Raw genomic sequence first — 20,022 nt, 5'->3', positions numbered from 1 at the left:
TTTTCGCGTGATATATTTGAAACATATTTATATGTTATTTGCATGTATTTGGCTACCAAAACTTTGTTATTCAGAAAGAAAAAATGAATCCCGCAGAAATTATCAAGGTGTATTTGTTTTTCCACTTCCTGAAATTATATGTGTTCGTGTAAATCTATTTTAACAAATAACAAGTTCGACTGCTGGGTGAGAAAACTATCCTGGAATTTATAAAAGTTTTAACATTACAGAGAAATGTTTCCTTGCAAAATAAAATACAACAACATGTAGCTGCTAAACAATTATACTTGTAATTAAATATAATATTAAATATATGAATATATTCATATTTATATACTACCGTTCATTATGGTGGATAGTTCATCAATGTAACAGATAAAAAATTATTCGTGGCGACTGTTCCTATTTTATGGCAGTACTATGTTTTTTTGATATTACATGACACTTTCCGTATCTATTTGCAGTGACTACAATTACACTTTACAAAAAACACAACACAACTGCTGTAGCACTTATTGCATACACAAAACTGTGCATACGCCTTCATATTTATAACACTGAATTGAATTGCTCATTTACTTAAGTTTATTTAAAACATCGCAAAGGGGTTTTACTAAACCATTGTTTCGTAGTGTGGTGGGATGGATGATAACAAAAAAAAAAAACGATTGACACATTGCACTCACAAAACTTTGTATTAACAGTTGCAGATACTTATGGTTGTTATTCTATCGGTTTTTTTAATATATCTATATCTGCTAAATTACTTTAACACTATTATTTAGTTACTTTTACGCGATGATCTCCGATAGTGCATAAAAGATGTAAACAAAGCTTCATCACGCAGCTGATTTTGTCATGTTTATTGTACTAGGTACTTGTTCCATTAATACTACATCCAGTAACCCCGTTTGTTATATGACAAATATAAAAAATCACTCTAACATTTTTTTTGTAAATTCATATATGGAACAATTATTTTAAATGGCAGAGCAAAAGTGTCTCACTCGCTTCGATAAACCAAATAGTTCCTTGAAACTGAGATTGGTATTACACTTTTGTTGAGGTTTTTTAACAGTTTCATAAATATGGTGCATCTTTTCGCCAATCAAACGCAGGCGTTTGTCTCGTTTAGTACATCTCTGATATACTGATTTAATGCGGAGTGCAGTTGGAATCTGTTACTGAATATTATTCACTGACTGTTCAAAGTCTCCTTTATTTTAGTGATCACTATTTTCTTCAACAGAATCAATTAGAAATTTCAGTACAACAATGTAATACTTAAATTACGTTAGGATGATCCCGAAACACGTCATACTTTGACAGATTGTTTTCTGACAATTCTTTCCAATGCACTTCCAATAAACAAAAAAGGTGAGACGTGAGAAAATTCCTTATCAGTTTCCACCGTTTTCACTCACAAAACAGGATTATAAAATAATATTCCCTATAACAACGTTTTGATATAGGAAGAATTGAAGAGAAATTTCATGGTTCGCCCAAAATGTTTTACATCAAATAGTATGCGTTATTTCAGTTTAATAATATAATTCGGTTAGGCTTCCGCAAACTATTTTTCAATCTTTCAAAGCGCATGCACCAAATTTATACACAGTTCATATTCATTGTATCCCACTGTTACCACGATGTTTCGCTACATTCATGATTCAAAAATATCCTAGTGAGTTTGTGTCTTATTTAGATTGTTAGACTATTTCATATTACTCTTTAAATCATATGCAATCCTCTTATCTCTCAATAAATAATTGAAAAAAAAAAAATAGAATATTCACTTCAACTTGAATCACAGGCAACAGCTGCCCTTGAAATATGTTAGTATATGTTTCAGGCAACCAAAATTCTGGTTATATGATCAAAACTGTGAACCGTATACAGTAATTTAAGCTTCAGGTAAAAGTTATTTTTGCTGACTATGATGCCCAAATTAAACGGCGATGTTTTCAAAATGACTTTCGCTAGCGTCAACTCAAGGTATTATTTTTGTTTTTATATATCATTTGAAAGAGACGTATTTTTTGAGTAAAACGTAATTTAAAAAAAAAGTTGTCCTTCGATTTTAAAATAAATGCTCGAAATGCCTCAAATGACAGTTCGCTCATGTACGGTGTAAAGATAAACTGTCAGTTAATACATTTCGAGTAGTTTTTTATTCTTCATTTCAAAATCGAAGGACGAGGATAAACATGTTTTGAAAATCATGTTTTGCTTAAAATATTACACTCTTTCAGCTGATACATAAAAATCAGGAAACCTCGTACAGTGCTTTTTCGATTTTATCAAGTCATTTTTATCACTACTCGCCAAATTGACGCTCGAACATAATGTACTTCCAGTTGTAAAAAGGTGTATTCGAAACATCATTTCCACTTGTACCTTGTGTCCTTGCAGACGTAAAATACATATTTCATTGACTTTGGAGCAAAATTTACGTATTATTCGAGCAGTTGAGAAAGAAAACTGTTAACAGCTTAAAAAGCCTTTCACTTTGGTGCTCATAGAACGCGGATTTGAAAATTATAAAATCTAGCGGTTCCACAATTTCACATAAACCAGCATTAGACTCTTCTAGCTATGCTAAGGAATGGGCAGTACAAATCATATTGATATTGCATGTATAATTGCCGTCGTGAGAAAGTTCGCGAAATTTCTGTGGAGAAAAATATTATGAACTAACTTTTTTTCGTTTATTTTTTGTATCCTTAACTTATATTCCGTTGAATTGTGAAAGTGCATCCAACACAAAAAATACATTTTTTATCATTTCGCCAAATTCACGGTTCCGACAAATTCACGATGATTTTTTTTTTACCCGTGACAAAATCGAATACGCACTGTAAAACTTTAGTACCCAATTGTAGCTTAACCATGAACCATCAACGTCGTTCTTCCATACTGAGAAAGTTGTCCAAATATCGTGTTCATTTTGACAACGTCGTGTTTAGAAGGGATAAGACTTTTTTTTTGTTTACACAACATTTATTTGACACGGCATATGGGGATAAGAAATGAATTCATTGATTTCATTTTAGTTGAAATATATTCAAAAAAAGCAGTACGATCAAGGAACACCATTCATTTTAACTCTCAAGATCTCAACGTAAGATAAGCACAACTGTGGAAATTACATAGTAATATAATAAGAAACTTTTATTCAAATGAACGATAAACAAAAACAGCTTTCGAAACCTTTTGCTTTTTTCCAACGTTGTAATAGCCAGCGAAGGAAAAAATTACCTCTAGCGAGTAATGAATACATAAAAAACAAGCCTAGGATGCGTTGACATCGTCGTCAGTATGCGAAAAACAAAGTATCGGTGCTGGTGCACTCTTGTTGCTTTCCTCTTTACGATATATTTCTATTCATTAGTGTACACCACAATACGTGGCTCTCAATGTGCACAACTCGGTATATGAAGTTATTCGTCTCTGTTACAGAGAGCGATCAGAACTTGTTATATCCTTATACTTTTGACTCATGAATATGATTTTTTGTCAGAAAAAGAAAGAAAATGACAGTGTATGCTCTCCTGCTCTCGCTTAAACTCAACCGCTGTAGAAAGTAGTTCCTTCCCCAACACATTCCCTCTCACCGCACCACACCTCTGCTGCTGTTCAGGCGACATGATTTTCTCCTGTTGCTATCCTTTCTTCCCGTAACTACCGGCTCATGGAGAGACAAACGCAACGATCGAATCGCTTCTCAGAGCTGATGTAGTCTAGTCATGTGTTTGTTTTCTCCCAGAAACCTATGCACCCTATCATCATTTCATTATGGGTTGAGAGGATTCGAATTTAGTCGCGGCCTGTACACTTCGTGAAGTGCACCTATGATGAGTAAACGATGATTGCAACATATTCGTTTCGTTTCCATCACTGCCAGCGTTGCCAGGTATCCAGATTTAGCTGGATTATCCAGATTTTTGGACATGTATCCAGGTAAACAGCTTTGATGTCAAATTATCCAGATTTTTCATGGATGATCCAGATTTTATCCAGATTTTATTTTCTCTGTTCCGCAAAAAGGTCATCACTTCAATTTTGGCGCGAAATTTTGCAATTCTGTCACCTCAAATTTTGCGTACACCAAGACTTTTATCCGAAAAATTAACCTTTCACCCCACGAAATGACTGCCAGATTTTTTCCAGATTTTTATTTTGCCTTTTCCAGATTTTTTAAAATATGACCTGGCAACGCTGATCACTGGTAATAACCATCACTTGACACAGTACTCCATGTAGGGGTAGTATTAGAGGATTGATTCATCGTAGTTTCCTGAAGACGTTCAAAACAAACTTCCGTTAAATACTTACAATTTTCTGAATTCAAATCGCAATTTAACTAAATGTCTGCAAATGACTCCAAGAGAGACCATATTAACGCGAAATAGAGTGGTCGAAACGGAAGTATAGCGGGTCATCAAACTCCCGGCCGAATTTGAATAGGAATCAACATTTTGTGATCGATAGCTCTATCAACCACAAATAAAGGTTGAAAATGTTGGGTGTTGCAATCAGCCAAATTTATCATTTCGGTGTAGATTTTGAAGTCATAAGTGTACACAAGCTTGCAATTTCCGATGGATAGGTACGTGGCATCGTTAAAAAATCGTTTGACCCGAGATAGTAGCCAGTAGTCTTGAAGAGCGCAGGGAAAGATTGTGGACTCCTGACACAGAGATGCGCCAATTTTGAGCTGGATAACGATATTTAAGCTGTTCTGCATAGCAATGGGCGATATTGTATCGGTATCGGAAAAATCGATACTTTTGAGGCGATATTTCGATTTTTTGAATCGATACACAAGCGGCCGATACTCGACCGTACCGATACTGAAAACCGCGATATTTGTATCGATATTCTTTTATGCATACGGACCAGCTAGCTGACATCGCGCCATGTTACAAGGGCTAACATTTCAATGTGTACACGAGATCACCGCCACTTTTCATACGCTATGTTATGTTTTCTTTGACAATTGATTAAAATATTGTTTGTTTACATTTATACTCAACTTCATTAGTTTTTATTTGAATTAATTCTACTTTCTGCGTTAAAATGCATCCACAAACCCCTCAAACGAAATTCAACGTTATCAGAAATGATGTTTGGCTTCGATTTAGTTGGGCTATAACTAAAGTGACCAGACAGTTAGGGCTTAAGCGCGGGACACCAATTCAATTCTTAGACGAGGGGGAGAGGGTTGTGTGGTTTGGTTTGAATACTTTTCTTCGAGATGATCATTGGTGGATTTCAATGTCACTCGATCCGAGCGAAATTTTGGGGGAGGAACGGTTATGGCATGGGGAGGTGATGACATTCAAAATCCAAATAGTTTTGAAAGAAAAATCTATGAAAAACATGGTGCGTCTAAACGAACGCATGTCACTGTAGTAGGGTGGCAATGACTTGACTTGTATGGGAAAAATTTGATGTTTGAATTTCGTTGTGCAGTAAGATTCAAAAGATTCGTATGAACAATTTTCTTGAACAATTTTCTCATACAACACAATTGGACTTCGAAAAGTTATGCCTCAAAGCGGCCCAAGTTTCCCTATTTTAACTGATAAAGTTCATTAAATGTTCATTTCGATATCAAACTGTAACTGGGACGGTTGTCGGTATCGAATTTTTTAATGTCAAATGTTTTAAAAATGCAAAAACAGCAGGAACTGATGTTATCTAAAAAATCGAAAAATTGACTTTCTGGGCTTTTTTCGAGGAAATTTTTGGGCTGGAAAACTATCCGTTGGCCCAACTCGGGAATTTCTAAGTCCCACGAAGTCGTTTTATCAGGATAACACCAGATCCCAACGTTTCATGTATTTTTAAGACATTTGGCATTTAAAAGTTCGATACCGACAACCGTGCCACAGTGGAGCACTTTGAACATCAAACCTGGTCAGAATTATTTTGAAGGTTTTTCGGACTAAAAATGTATCATGAATCGAAAATATTATATAATTATTAGTTGTGACTGAAAATTTTCATGGAATAATTCATCTTTGATTAATTTGTTACTATTCAGATGATGTAGGGTAGGAAACGGCTTAAGCAGTAGCGCCTATTTTAATCAGTCGAAGAAAACAGGCCTCAAACTCTTGCACTTTGATCAATATCGACAATTTCAATTATGGAAACGAAAACTTTGATTGTCTAGCTGTCTTACGAATATAAGAAATACCGTTAATCACAAAGAAATCAGTGAACTATTGCAATTGAAACAAATCGACCTATATTGCAGCCATTCAGGAGCCACTCGGGTGCTGAAAAAAACGCCTGCAAAACAGATGAAAACTGCTTAAAATAGGTTCGGGGTAATTGGAATAGTGTCCCTCGAATGGTAACTTTGATTGATGATTGTTAAAGTTTGCTAACTTAGTTTTACAATCTGAAAACAAGTTCTGACAGAGAAAACGATAGAAAACAGATTGATATACTACTGTTTGAGCTTCACCCAACACATTTCGAGTATTTCGTCTGAATACACGGGCGGTTCCTAAAGCTGCTTAGAATATGTTCCCTACATAAACATAAAAAAAAATAAACATACCCTAGTTCAGATTCAATGTAATTTTTTTTGTCGACAATAAATGACTGAACCATTATGAATGAAACATAACTATTATTCGTTCATTAATCAATCTGAGTACTCAAAAGAGTCTGAAGAGTCCTTAGTTTGATCGTCATTGTCCGTGTACGAACATTTCACTCGCAACATTTGCATTGCTTCAGACGAAAAAGAATGGCCGTTTTTTTTTTGGATTTTGGCCTAGAGCTCATAATCAAAGGATCCAAATCCATTAGCAACCTGTTGAAAATGTCTCAAAACACTCATTTATTACATAAAACATAAAACACTACGTTGCACTTGATTGTTTTGAAAAACAGTGAACAGTACGGGAGCATCGAATGCATCAACAGACAACTAAAATTTTATCGATTTCAACCAGCTGTAGCAAAGGTTAACAATACTTCTGGACGCTCATGACTTTTCAAAAGATTCAGTAGGTATCACACTTCATAATAAGACCATGCAGATCATGGTTAATAAACTTTTGCTTTTTTGACTTTTGATCAGGTTTTTACTTGAAGGACTCCTATATGCGTCTCATAGAAAATATGAGACATCTGGTGGTTCAATATTTTTAAACCGCGGAACTTTTCAAAGGCGCGTATTACACTTAAGATGAACGCGGGACATTTCGCGGGACGTTTTTCTACGCGGGACATTTTGTTAAAACGCGGGACTGTCCCGCGAAATGCGGGACGTCTGGTCACTTTAGCTATAACCCAACGAGCGGGAGCCCAACTTAAACGTAGCCCAACTAAACATAGCCCAACCAGCGAAATTTGACTGTATTTCAAAAATAAATATGAGTTTTCTGGTTACACTGTTCAGATCGAATGTTGGCAAGTGGAAACTAACTCATGCTTTCCGTCGACACAAGTTCTCTAACTACAAGTGAAAAATAAAATTGCAATATTAATTAGTTAGAAAAAATCAGCGGTAGACTTCACTATCTTATTTTCGCTGACATATCTAACTTTTTATGTCATCAACTTCCTCATCAATTAATATGGAAGCGTGTCAATAATTTATACAAATAAGACGGGAGCTTCAGAGCCCATTGGGCCAGTGAATACAAATCTTGAAGATAAGTTGTTTAATTCATTTGTTTGCCAAGGCTCAGAATTTCTGTATTACCTGTATGTATTTGTTTGTGAAGTCATTTGATTCATGCTGCTCTAGAGAATGCGGATAGATACCAGAAAAACAACAAAAAGTCGGCACATCAAATTTTTATTGCTGGAAACCACCAAAATTTTGCTGATTTTTGGTTTGCTGTGCTTCCAGCAATCTGTTCAGCAAAATGAAATTTGCTAATTATTCAGTAATGCTCAATTGCAGTGATGGAAACGAAACGAATATGATGCAATCGTCGTTTATTCATCACTTGTGCACTTCACGAAGTGTACAGGCCGGGACTAAACTCGAATCCTCTCAACCCATAATGAAATGATGATAGCGTGCATAGGTTTCTGGGAGAAAACAAACACATGACTAGACTACATCAGCTCTGAGAAGCGATTCGATCGTTGCGTTTGTCTCTCCATAGGCCGGTAGTTACGGGAATAAAGGATAGCAACAGGAGAAAATCATGTCGCCTGAACAGCAGCAGAGGTGTGGTGCGGTGAGAGGAATGTGTGGGGGAAGGAACTACTTCGGCAGCGGTTGAGTTTAAGCGAGAGTAGGAGAGCATACACTGTCATTTTCTTTCTTTTTCTGACAAAAAATCATATTCATGAGTCAAAAGAATAAGGATATAACAAGTTCTGATCGCTCTATGTAACAGAGACGAATAACTTCATATACCGAGTTGTGCACATTGAGAACCACGTATTGTGGTGTACACTAATGAATAGAAATATATCGTGAAGAGGAAAGCAAAATGAGTGCACCAGCACCGATACTTTGTTTTTCGCATACTGACGACGATCTCAACGCATCCTAGGCTTGTTTTATATGTATTCATTAATCGCTAGAGGTGATTTTTTTCCTTCGCTGCTCAATTGCTTAAAAGTGACAGGTCGTTTGCTGCATGTTCAGTAAAACAAAATACAACTTGCTGGTTGTCAGCTATGACAATTTGCTGTTCATTCAGCAAAGCATAAATCAATTTGCTGGTTAACCAGTTAGTTCAAGGGAACCATGTTTCCGTCAGGCACCAGATTCCATCCGCCCATCGGATCATAGGCAAATTACTGTTGTGCTAGAGATGTATGATTATCATTTCAACTTATATGTTCATCTAGCCCAACAAGGACTTAGCTATGGTCCCATATTCGCTATCAGGGGCTTAGCGATGATCCCGTACCAGCTGCACAGCGATTTGGCGCGTTTTACTAATGACAGCTTGACGTAAATTTTTTGCCATATCAATTCTTTTGCTGGATTCCAGCAAACATTCATTTACTGTTTTCTGTTCAGCAAATAGTCTGCTGTATTTTCGCGAATCACTGAATCGATTACTGGTTTTCAGTAAATGTAAGCATCAAAAATTCAAAAAATGATATCAGCTATTGTATCGATACTTCTGGTATCGATACTTTTTGACCGATATTTCGGGTATCTCGATACCTTTGGTTCTTCGGGTATCGATACTGAAGTATCGATACTCTCCGTCGTACCGCCCAATGCTAGTTCTGCACTGACAATATTTAGAAAAATAAATGAGAATCTGATATACGGCGAACACCAACACTTGCTAGCGATTGTTCTCACATCATGTTCATTCATAACATTCTCAAAATGGTAACACACACAAAGAAACCTTATTCTTCGTAGCTTTTTCAATTTGAGAATGCTTTGGGCATGTACAACTACTTATGATGTGTGACTATGTTTTCACAGTAATAATAACTCATAATTGATCAAATTGTTCTAAAACGAACTGATAACATCTAAATAATCAAATACTACAAGGTATCCATCTCTAGAGGTAAAGCGAATATTTCGGAGTACCCATAAACATTAACCAACAATGTAACAATGAAAAAAATGGATCCATTGCACTGGGAAACAACAGCAACTTTGAGAAAACAGAAGAATTTGCCCTCAACTATAAATGAATGCTTACGGCGCCTCGCGATGTGTACTGCCTGGGACGAAAACGTAATTACAGTTGGACTAGCTCAGTTTCCTACATCTAGTATGATTTTCTCTATAGTTTGAAGACTGTTCGAAGTTCGATCCAGAACGGCGCCATCAACAAGGCACCATATACAAGGAGAGCACTGATAGTGATGGCTTTGGTGTTAGTGTATGTGGATAATCAATTTCATGAAACTCTGTGACATAAATGTGTTCAAGTTCATCAAAAAACTCACCATCAATAGGTCACTGCATTGTTCAAGCATGCGCAATAAGTACTTTGATTGAATGTGGTAAAATGCATGAAATAGAGTATCTACCTATGCAATGATTAGTTAAAGTACTCAATTAAATACTCAATATCGAATTCATTTCTTACACCTTGATTTTTCTATTTAGGGTTGACATCTTTATGTGTATCATCGAACCGAGTAGAGAATCTGGTTTTTGCTATAACATGCTTGTTTTGGAGCCTTCGCTTAAAAGCACGCTCAAAGAGCGGTATTTTAATAATTTATCTTTAAATTACTATTAATTAACAGGTAAAATCAGTGAATATTCGAGAATTTGGTTTTGCAAACTTAGCCGACACTTTGAATAAACTATAAGAAAAATGAAAATCATTATAAGCATGCAACGTAAATTTCGTGTGGATTTTCACAGTAATTTTAATATATGTACGTCATAAATGTCTTGCAATTATATTTTGTGACATTGCAGGCTAATGATAATTACGCTTTTTCTGCTTAAAATCATAATTCTTTGGCAACTAACAGCGTAACTGAACTTAATATCGAGCAATCGATCTTAGTGATGTTCGTTTCTGAGATGTATTCGACTGTACACACTTAAAATTTTTTGCCGGGTCTCGGTAACTTATTGCCGAGAACGGCATCACTGAGTGCTCGGTTAAAAAAATAATTACAGCTGTCACATTTTTTCGTAAATCTCGGTTTACCCAACTGAAATTCCGGCACAAAATATCCGAAATCTCGGTAGTAATATTTTGTGCCGAAATTTCAGTTAGGTTAAACCGAGATTTACGATAAAATATGACAGCTGTCATTATTTTTTTAACCGAGCACTCAGTGGTGCCGTTCTCGGCAATAAGTTACCGAAACCCGGAAAAAAATTTTAGGTGTGTACAATGGCCAAATACCGCCCCTCAAGGGTTTTTTCGGAACCAGGATGATGTCCAGGGGTAGGAATATAATCCCAGACACCATTTTAAAATCCAGGGAGGTGATTTATAATTTCTAGAATAAAGCCCAAAATATTCAGATGTCAGCCAACATGTATATTCCGGGAACAGGATGATACCCAGCAAATGAGAGTAAAATTAAGATGCCCTTTTGATTTCCAAAAAGTCAATTTCAGTTCCAGTCGAATGAAAATGGACAAATCCAATATGCTGAAAACCGAAATTCGAAATGCCTGCTTCTCATTTCCGTTCAACATGGCTAAATACCAACCAATATGTGTATTTCCGCTCAGTGCGTTCTAAGAATATTGGTGTTGTATGGTTTGTTGTCAGACTTTGATTATTCGAAGTGACAATTAATTTAAAAGATGTAACATAACGTGCGAGGAAAAAAATCCGAACAACTTTTAAATTGGTCTACGATTTTGAAGTGCTGCATAAATAGAAAAATCCTTTTCCACAAAATGAAGATTCGCTTTTATATAACTTGTAACACGACCAGTCGACTCTGTCAAGTGACGCTTAGTTGAGAAAAGGGCGTTGTCGGAAGAAGACCGTTGTAAATTTTCAATTTTTGTGAGCGAAATAAAGAAAAATCTAAAAGTGAAGTGTTCCACTATTTTAAGTATCTTGAATATATATATAAAAAAAAATCACAGGAAGTTTGTGTGCAAAGCCACGACCGCAAGGTTGAAGTAGAATACTTTAACCTGAAAGATAACCCAGCTGCTTGCGTGTCAGTCATTTTTCCTAGTAAATAAATGTTGACCGCTCAATGGCAGTATTGAAAATTCTGTGCAAACGAAGTTGAAGTACTACTCAATTTCAGTTTGCACATATAAATACGACCTCACTGAACAGGAAAAGTACAAACTCTTTGCGGCGCAAACAAGTTTCAACAGTCAGCGTATATGTACATGTGAATTCAAATTAAGATAATTAACTATTGGTTAAAGCTCAGAACAAGAAAATATTAAATCTTCAATTCATTTGTTTGGTTGTCCTAAAAATGGTTCGATTTCTCCTACCTCTAGTAGAAGGCCCTTCTCCAGCGTCCCAACCAGAGGTTGGAAACACGTGTTACCTCTGGCTGCTTTGAAATTGACCTCCGTACTGGTACTTGGTTTCTTCGATGCACTTCCCCCATGCTGGTCCTTCGCGCGTTTCCGAGCATCACGCTTGTATTTGGCGTTCATATATTTAGACATAGCACTGAATACACTTCCGATGGATTTCTCAATAAATGCAATAAATGCACTCGTAGTCTCTTACCCGAGAATAATGAAACACTTCCAAGAAATGTTGCACTACTGCACATAATTCAAAAATTGGCTAATATGCCGTAGGCATCAAATCGAGAAAAGCGCCTTTGAAAGTTTTTTATCGGTACAACATATTTTGACTGCTCATGACAACTTTTTTATTGAGTATGTCACCCTTCATATATGCTGGACCCTTGCCGTTGAGTTGAAACAGGGAAATCTGTAGAAAAATTCCATCCGCCACGTATTTTTAACACAGTAGCCGTTTTTTTCAATTATAAACGAAAGGTCAGTTGACAAAACGGTGTGCAATTCGGCTAATATCCATACGATGTGAATTATATCGTACTCGTTGGTGATGCAAATGGTTTTAAATTCAATAAAACAACACGGAAGCACAAGTGAGGATGAAAAGGACGACGATACAATTGTTACGTGCGGCAATATAATAATATAACGAAAATATTATTATTCATGGTAATCTCACAATCCACTTTCCTATTTTTTCTCATCAAATCCAAAATGAAATCTGAATCTTATCTTTATTAATAATACTCCCAATCAAAGAGCTAAATATCATTTTTTTAAATGTAAAGGTTTATGACAGAAGGAAACAGTCACACGTTTTGATCATTGGGTTTCGCAGTACAACAAATAAATTCTTGTAGCATCAAATATTCTTCGTGAAAAAGTCAAATTTGATGCAAAAGCCTTACGATCGCTCACCTGTCGCCAGTAACCACCAAGCTACAACACACTTTCGAAAGTTAGAAGAAACACAGTTCAGTAATAATACACTGGTTCGTGAACATGCCACAGGTACAAATTGGATATTGGATATTAGCCAAATTCTCAACTATTCTGGATATTAGCCAAAATTGTTTCACGTTTGCTGCCTTCCCAAATGCATTTTTTGACAATCGGCTTCCGTAGGGACCTTGTTTAGGGTGTGTACCATCACGAGAAACTGTTTTCTCGATTTTGGTAAAAATGGCATATTAGCCAGTTTTTGAATTATGGGCAGTACTAGTAAAAAGACAATTTCCACGTGTTGTAACGTGCTGGAGCACGAAATCTATGTCTGTGATAGGGAACCTTCACGTTCACGAGGCATGACTGGAGAAACGCGTGTAATAATGCGGTAAAATTTTTAATGTCTTTTTGTGCAAATTATTGTACTCAGACAAAAACCTTTTTTGAATTGGACGAATTTTTAGTGAATAAACGTTAACCGTTTGTTATTCAAAGTTGGTCATGCTAATCGCAGCCTTTGCGCTGCCCCTACAGTGGGGGGGATTACTAAATAAAGTAAAAATTGGACAACTTCAACAGAATTTGATTGCATCCCACACAGAATGTCTGCTTGTGTTGATGCCAGAAAATTTTTAACCTTCAATTATTTTTTTATTTGCCTTGAAAAAAGCATTTTGCGGTTCAAAATCGGTTGCTAATTACAACCTTTGAGCTGCCCTTACATTTGGGGAATTAAGATACACGGACAACATGCACTGTGGAAGCTATTTCACATTCAGTAAAGCCTGTAGTACACTCTTTGACCGAGCGTCAAATATTTGTCACTTTTTGACAGATAAAAATTTGGTCAAAGCTAATTATTTGTCACTCTCCAATTTTAACATGGGGCAAACACGAGCAAACAACAACCATGATGTCAAATATATTTGACCATTATGTCAGAAGGTCAAATATTTGACCATTAGACAAAGAGTACAGGCTACAGGCTTAAATTAGACGGGTGCGACAAATTTAAATTGGTAGGATGCAACACAGAATACTTGCTTGCGTTGACAAAAATTATTAACTTTCAATGACTTGTTTATTTGCCTTCAAAAAGACATTTTGATTTCCAAAATTGGATTTCCTGATGGCAATCTTCATGCTGCCCCAACACGGGGGGAATAATGGCTGTCTGGCGACACACGCTGAGAAAAACCGCGCTGCTCCTGAGACGTGGTGACCAACCACAGGGCTAGTGCTGCTGCTAAGGAAGGACTACTGCTGTTGTCGCTGTCTAGAACTATTATGAGCGGCTCCGGCTGAAACAGGCTCTTATATAGGGATGAAAATAGGAATGAATTATTTTTCGTAGGTGGTGGAATGATATAACTTGAAAAATATGTGTGACTTCATTCCGGCTCAGAGCGATCATTTGATAAGCTCCACCTCTTTTTTCAGTTTCTAAAGTTTTTCCTCAGTTTCGTAGCACGGATGCTTAAAAATGATTTCTTGTCGAGCCGGACCGATAGCACTCTCATTGAAGCAACAAAATAACATGTTTTGTGTCGTGTTGCGCAGCTTCGTTGAAGAAAATGTTCCCGTCCCCGTGTCGCATGTAAGCAGATTATTGCGTTCAGTAGACAGTAGATAGTGTATCCAGCGAATAAACACCGATGGTGCTCTCACACACGCAACGGTTTTAACCCGTATCTTATTGCGCTTTGCTCGCTGTTGCGTGTTGCATCATGTTGCAACTTGGCAGCTGGGAGACGACGAAATTCTGTTTATGCTGATTGATTGAATCGACTTCATATTAGCTCTGCATAATCGAACTAACTGCTTTTGTGAATGCGTTCTAACAGGGCAATTTATTATTCAATGTCGGTTATGCTGATCGCAGCCTTTGCGCTGCCCCTACAGTGAGGAGTTTACTAAATAAAGTAAAAATTAGACAACTACAACAGAATTTGATTGCATCCCGCACAGAATGTCTGCTTGTGTTGATGCCAGAAAATTATTAACCTTCAATTATTTTTTTATTTGCCTTGAAAAAAGCATGTTGTGGTTCAAAATCGGTTGCTAATTACAACCTTTGAGCTGCCCTAACATTAGTGGAATTAAGATACACGGACAACATGCACTATGGAAGCTATTTCACATTCAGTAAATTAGACGGGTGCGACAAATTTGAATTGCTAGGATGCAACACAGAATGCTTGCTTGCGTTGACAAAAATTATTAACTTTCAATGACTTGTTTATTTGCCTTCAAAAAGACATTTTGATTTCCAAAATTGGATTTCCTGATGGCAATCTTCATGCTGCCCCAACACGGGGGGAATAATGGCTGTCTGGCGACACACGCTGAGAAAAACCGCGCTGCTCCTGAGACGTGGTGACCAACCACAGGGCTAGTGCTGCTGCTAAGGAAGGACTACTGCTGTTGTCGCTGTCTAGAACTATTATGAGCGGCTCCGGCTGAAACAGGCTCTTATATAGGCCAAATAGCATGTTTTCAATTGCAAGGTATATAATCCTGTTGACCGTGCTTGGGAAGCAAGCATATAACGACCAATCAGAGGTCGAATTTTTCGTTTTGACAAGGCTTGACTATTTTCAATAGTACAATAGTGTGAATAATAAAATTACAATTATCTTATTTTGGGAAGAATCTTAGAAGATTTTCCAATCTATTGCTGCAAGAACGAAGGAAAACCATCGAATACTAACCGATTTATTAGCATTTGAAATTGGACATATTTTTCACTTTTTTCGGTTTTAGATTTTCATTTCACATCCCTATGTAGCCGAACTTCCTGAGAGAAGTATTCTACTTCAAAAAAAACATTTATATACATTATTGTCAAACTCTTCGAGAATGGAAATACCTTAAAAAGAAAATGTGGTTCGGGACGAAAATGCACTTTGCAAGAGAGCAAAGTTCGGGCGAAATTGAGGGTGGAAACGCCTGGTCGGTCGGCGAAATTATATCGTGAGCTGGGCAATAAATATCAGATTGATCCGAAAACGGTGAAAAAGTATCTGCATGAAATGGGTTTAAAAATCAGAATATAGGTACCATAAAAATGACAAAGTAGTGTTTTGGCCAGACCTTGCATTGTCACACTATGCTAATGCAACTTTAGCGGATTTGCGGCAAGGCAATATCGGGTTTATTCCGAAAGGACACAATTCTCAAAATGTGCCACAGTGTAGTCTATTGAAACTTTCTGGGCAAATTTGAAGGGAATGGTCTACCATAAAGGTTACAGAGCAAAAACGTCGATTGTTTGATATAAGAATCAAGACGAAGCTCAAAACAATTGAAACATCTGGAATCAGGAAGCTATAAAGTAAGTACCCCAGAGGATCAGGAAATCAGCGCGATGTGAAGCTGAGTTTTTCCTATGAGGTTTGTTAATGTGTTACATTACTTGAATAAACAAACATGTATAGAAAAAAAAAAGTTGCGCAAGATTTCAATTTGGAATTGAAAGCTTGTTCTATTTTTTTTTCCTCATATGTTATGACGTAATTTTCGAGAGGGGAGTTGTGCTAAATAAGCAATGAAGTATAAGATATGATTTTGAGTTTTTAAAAATAGTTTAAGTAGTTACTTTTAGAACGTATGTTCAGTATTTTTCGAACTATAGTAGATAGTGTACTGGCCTGATTAAAATAATTTGCATATTTTGAAAAATATGTCTACAAATGGCTTTTTATAAGTTTTATTCGAAGCTTTCGAACGAAACGTACAATCTTCATAAATTGGCACTACAATCTTCGTTCTTTTGGCACTAGTTTTGTTTAAATTGTTTTACGTAGTCTTAAAGAACGGGAGAATGAGCCGAATTTCATAAACTACTCGACTCAGTTAATCGAGCTGAGCCTTGTGTTTGTGTGTGTGTGTGTGTGTGTGTGTGTGTGTGTGTGTGTGTGTGCGTGTGTGTGCATGCGTGCGTGTGTGTGTGTGCGTTTGTGTGTGTGTTTGTGTGTGTGTGCGTGCGTGCGTGTGTGTGTGTGTGTACTTTCCAGTTCTTGATCAGTCTTGGGCTGGAGAACGTTACGTCGATGATCGACTCCGCACCAATTCTACTGTATGTTCATTTGGTCCCAGCGTTGGCCACATCTAGGTTGAGCTTTGTCAAAGCCTCGTTGGTTCGTAGAGCGGCTTCCCCACTCAACTGCCCACGCGTTGAAGTCGCCCTCCACCACCATCGGCGTTAGGCTTGTAAGTTCCACGTCGACCATCTGGGTGAACCTTTCAATAGACCAACGTGGCGAAGCATAGCAACTGCAATTGAACACTCCGTTCATCTTGGCAACCACGTACCCTCCTTTTAAGGTTGAAACAACCTCCTGAAGCAGGAACCTTCACGTCGCACAAAGAAGTATTTCAGTCAAAAACCTGGCCAAAATACGCAAAAAAAAAATTCAAGTGTTCCTCGTGCTATTGGTCCTTTTTGGGTTCTCTGATACTTACTACTTTGTATGCAGGCCATCTTGAAATTATCTGGGTTGTTTACAAACTACAGGAACAATCATAACCTTGATATTAGTTAGAGACCATGAATAAGTCACAAATTGTTGTACGAAAACTATACACTTCCACTCATGTTATTATAACTTTAAAGTGATTCTTGAGCGTAAGTTTAATATGGGCGGTAACAACAAAGGTATGTTTAGTGAATTTGTGTGGGTAATGTGTTGTATAGGTTGAAAAAATTTGTTCAAAACAAGGCATTGCCATACACGTGTTTTTCAGTTTCTTTTAATCAACAACCTTTTCACAAAAAAGGATTTTTGTTTGGGTTCCCAGCAAGTCCCAGCAAAAATTTACCCACCATTGGAAAGGTTATGTGTTCCTCAATAAATACCAGAAAGAAAATCTGCCCCATGCTCACCCATTCGTAATTGCGATCAATGCGAAGTTGGAACATTCAGTTTTGCTGAATTTTAGTTTTTATTGAATGAGTGCATTTATCATGCCTTTGTCATACATCGATTGTAAAAACTTGATTAGTTTCTTCAGATTTTGTGATAACTTGCCGAGAAATACCCTATTCGGGTTGATTGCGCAATGCTATGAACATTTGATTAATAAAAAGTTCCTGATTCTGGAAGAAAAACTTAAAGAAACCCTCAAATGTTACCACAAAAGATCAAAACAATGATCGAGTGGTAAAAGTCTTACAAAGAACCCTCAAATGTCCTCCAAGAAGCACTCTACCTTAAGATGAAAACTCATTGAATCCAAGAATGGCTGACTTCGAGTCACCACTTCGAATTTTCAAAAGCACAAGACTCGGAAATACTCATTGCGTTCCCTATGAAAATTCTATTTTATGTTTGCTTCACCACAGCAATCATAAAACAGTATTTTCACAGGGAACGCATTAGCTATTTCCGAGTTTTGTGCTTTCGAAAATTCGAAGTGGTGACTCAAAGTCGGCCATTTTGGATTCAATGAGGTTTCACCTTAAGATGTCAACAGAGTCGCTTCAAAAGTTAGATTATATAAAATTGACAGCTTCGAAATATAACAAAATTGGTATAGCTTGACCATAATGTTGTAGAGTTGGTCGGAAGCTTCGCATTTATGTCGTCCAAGCAAAGGATTGATGGCAGTGATCGAAGCAAGAGACGCAAAACGCAAATGCTAAGAGAAATCGTACCATTGGATGAGTTAAGTTACGCACTGCGATTTCCAACATTATTAAGACCATATCAGACGATCGTTTGAAAGCGAGTTATTAAAAAGTGATTTAAAAGTAGCAGATAATAGATATTATTGGCAAAAAAGTATTCGACAGAACAAGCTCTTACTATATTGGTACTTTTTTAGAATTGCAGAGTAATAGCAGAAGAAAGTTGATATATCACTGCTAGGTGATTAGATCTTGAAGAAATCTTGTTAATAATAAGTTTTTATGTCTAAATATGAAGCTTAATAGAAATAAAACCACGTTGAGACAAATTTGCTATCTAAAAACTCATTGAAATAATTTTGGCCAGGTTTTTGTTCTACGTACTCCTATGTGCGTCGTCCATATGGCCGCTATACTGGAGTTATCTGCAACCCAGGTACCTTTGGACGTTGACTAACGTCTATATCGAAGTTAGGCGCCTGAATTTGAAAATCTAGTAATACAACCAGGAAAAACCAGGGAAGAGTGGTCAGGTTTTGAGCGTTTATATATCAATCATTTCTTTTCAGAATTTCGAGGTTCTGGCATCAACCGATCAGAAATTCTTTTACGGTTAAATGTATGTAACAAAAATAGCCTATTGTTTGAGATACACAATTGAAAAATTGATAAATAACATGGATTGTCTATATCATACCGAGCAACCAATCACCACCTCTCTTCACAAGCACAGTCGACACTAACGGATGCAACCAATCTGACTTTGTAAACGATTTGTTGTTATTGCTGTTGTTGTTTTTCTTGAGGTCGCTTTCTGTTTCTGATATTTTTTAGAGCTATGTTGTAACTTACGAACCAGAGACAAACTGGAAAGAACTTAATAAAGGCGGAGTCTTACAAGCACAAGACTCCGCCTTTATTTCAAGTTTTTTCCAGTCTCTGGTTCGTAATGCGAATGCACAAAATATTAATTTCATCTCATGTTGGCAGCCGACGAAACCGGACCGATAGAGCTCTCGCACACTTGAAACTTGTATTATTTTGGCTAGGAATAGCTGAAGTATTGTGCTAATCCTCAGTCAAGCAACACGTGCAAAAGCACCCAGGTGCCAAACGTAAACAATTCGAAATCTGTTATTTCGATTCAAAATAATTTGTGAAGTGTATTTGTTTTGCCAATAAAAAGAGTATCCATCCATTTTGATAACTACCTCAACATAATGCTGTTTGTCACATTACTTGCATTATTGCATTTGAGAATGATCACCAAGAATAAGTTCGAAGCCAACTTCTCACTACAAAAACTTATAAAATAACTCTCTAGAAATTGTGTGGTGGCCCTGTAAAAATTTAAAATTCCTTCTGGGGTCGATTTCCGATCTTTGGATTTCTTTGCGGTTTGGAAATATTCATGATATTTGACCATTTCTGGCTGTTCCTACGAAACTGGAAATTGCTACCTTGGATTTAAGGAATAGAATTGAATTCTGGACTCTGAACA

General features: G+C 36.8%; 1 protein-coding gene and 1 long non-coding RNA gene across 7 annotated transcripts in view; one reads left to right on the top strand and one right to left on the bottom strand.

Annotated features, from left to right (window-relative positions):
* LOC129718267 (uncharacterized) overlaps positions 1 to 1,347 on the bottom strand; it is a 67,949-nt gene extending 66,602 nt beyond the window's left edge. For 4 of the 6 annotated variants that reach the window (XM_055668872.1, XM_055668871.1, XM_055668873.1 and 1 more), the window contains exon 1: positions 341 to 1,347. Coding sequence is in view for 2 of the 6 variants with exons in the window: in XM_055668874.1 (XP_055524849.1) it covers positions 341 to 347 (7 nt within the window). In the remaining 4 variants the exon portion in view is untranslated. The remainder of the gene's footprint in view (positions 1 to 340) is intronic. The other 2 variants (XM_055668870.1, XM_055668877.1) reach the window with 2 other exon arrangements.
* An 8,048-nt stretch (positions 1,348 to 9,395) lies between these two features.
* On the top strand, positions 9,396 to 10,260 carry LOC129718283 (uncharacterized). Its single transcript, XR_008726842.1, has 3 exons — positions 9,396 to 9,697; positions 9,753 to 10,016; positions 10,076 to 10,260. It is a non-coding gene; the product is annotated as an uncharacterized LOC129718283 (long non-coding RNA).
* Positions 10,261 to 20,022: the final 9,762 nt, after the last annotated feature.

Source organism: Wyeomyia smithii, chromosome 1 (assembly GCF_029784165.1).
Source record: "Wyeomyia smithii strain HCP4-BCI-WySm-NY-G18 chromosome 1, ASM2978416v1, whole genome shotgun sequence".
NCBI classification, from domain to species: domain Eukaryota; kingdom Metazoa; phylum Arthropoda; class Insecta; order Diptera; family Culicidae; genus Wyeomyia; species Wyeomyia smithii.
The sequence above is the reverse complement of the archived record's forward strand: the minus strand, read 5'-3'. Positions and strand labels throughout refer to the sequence as shown.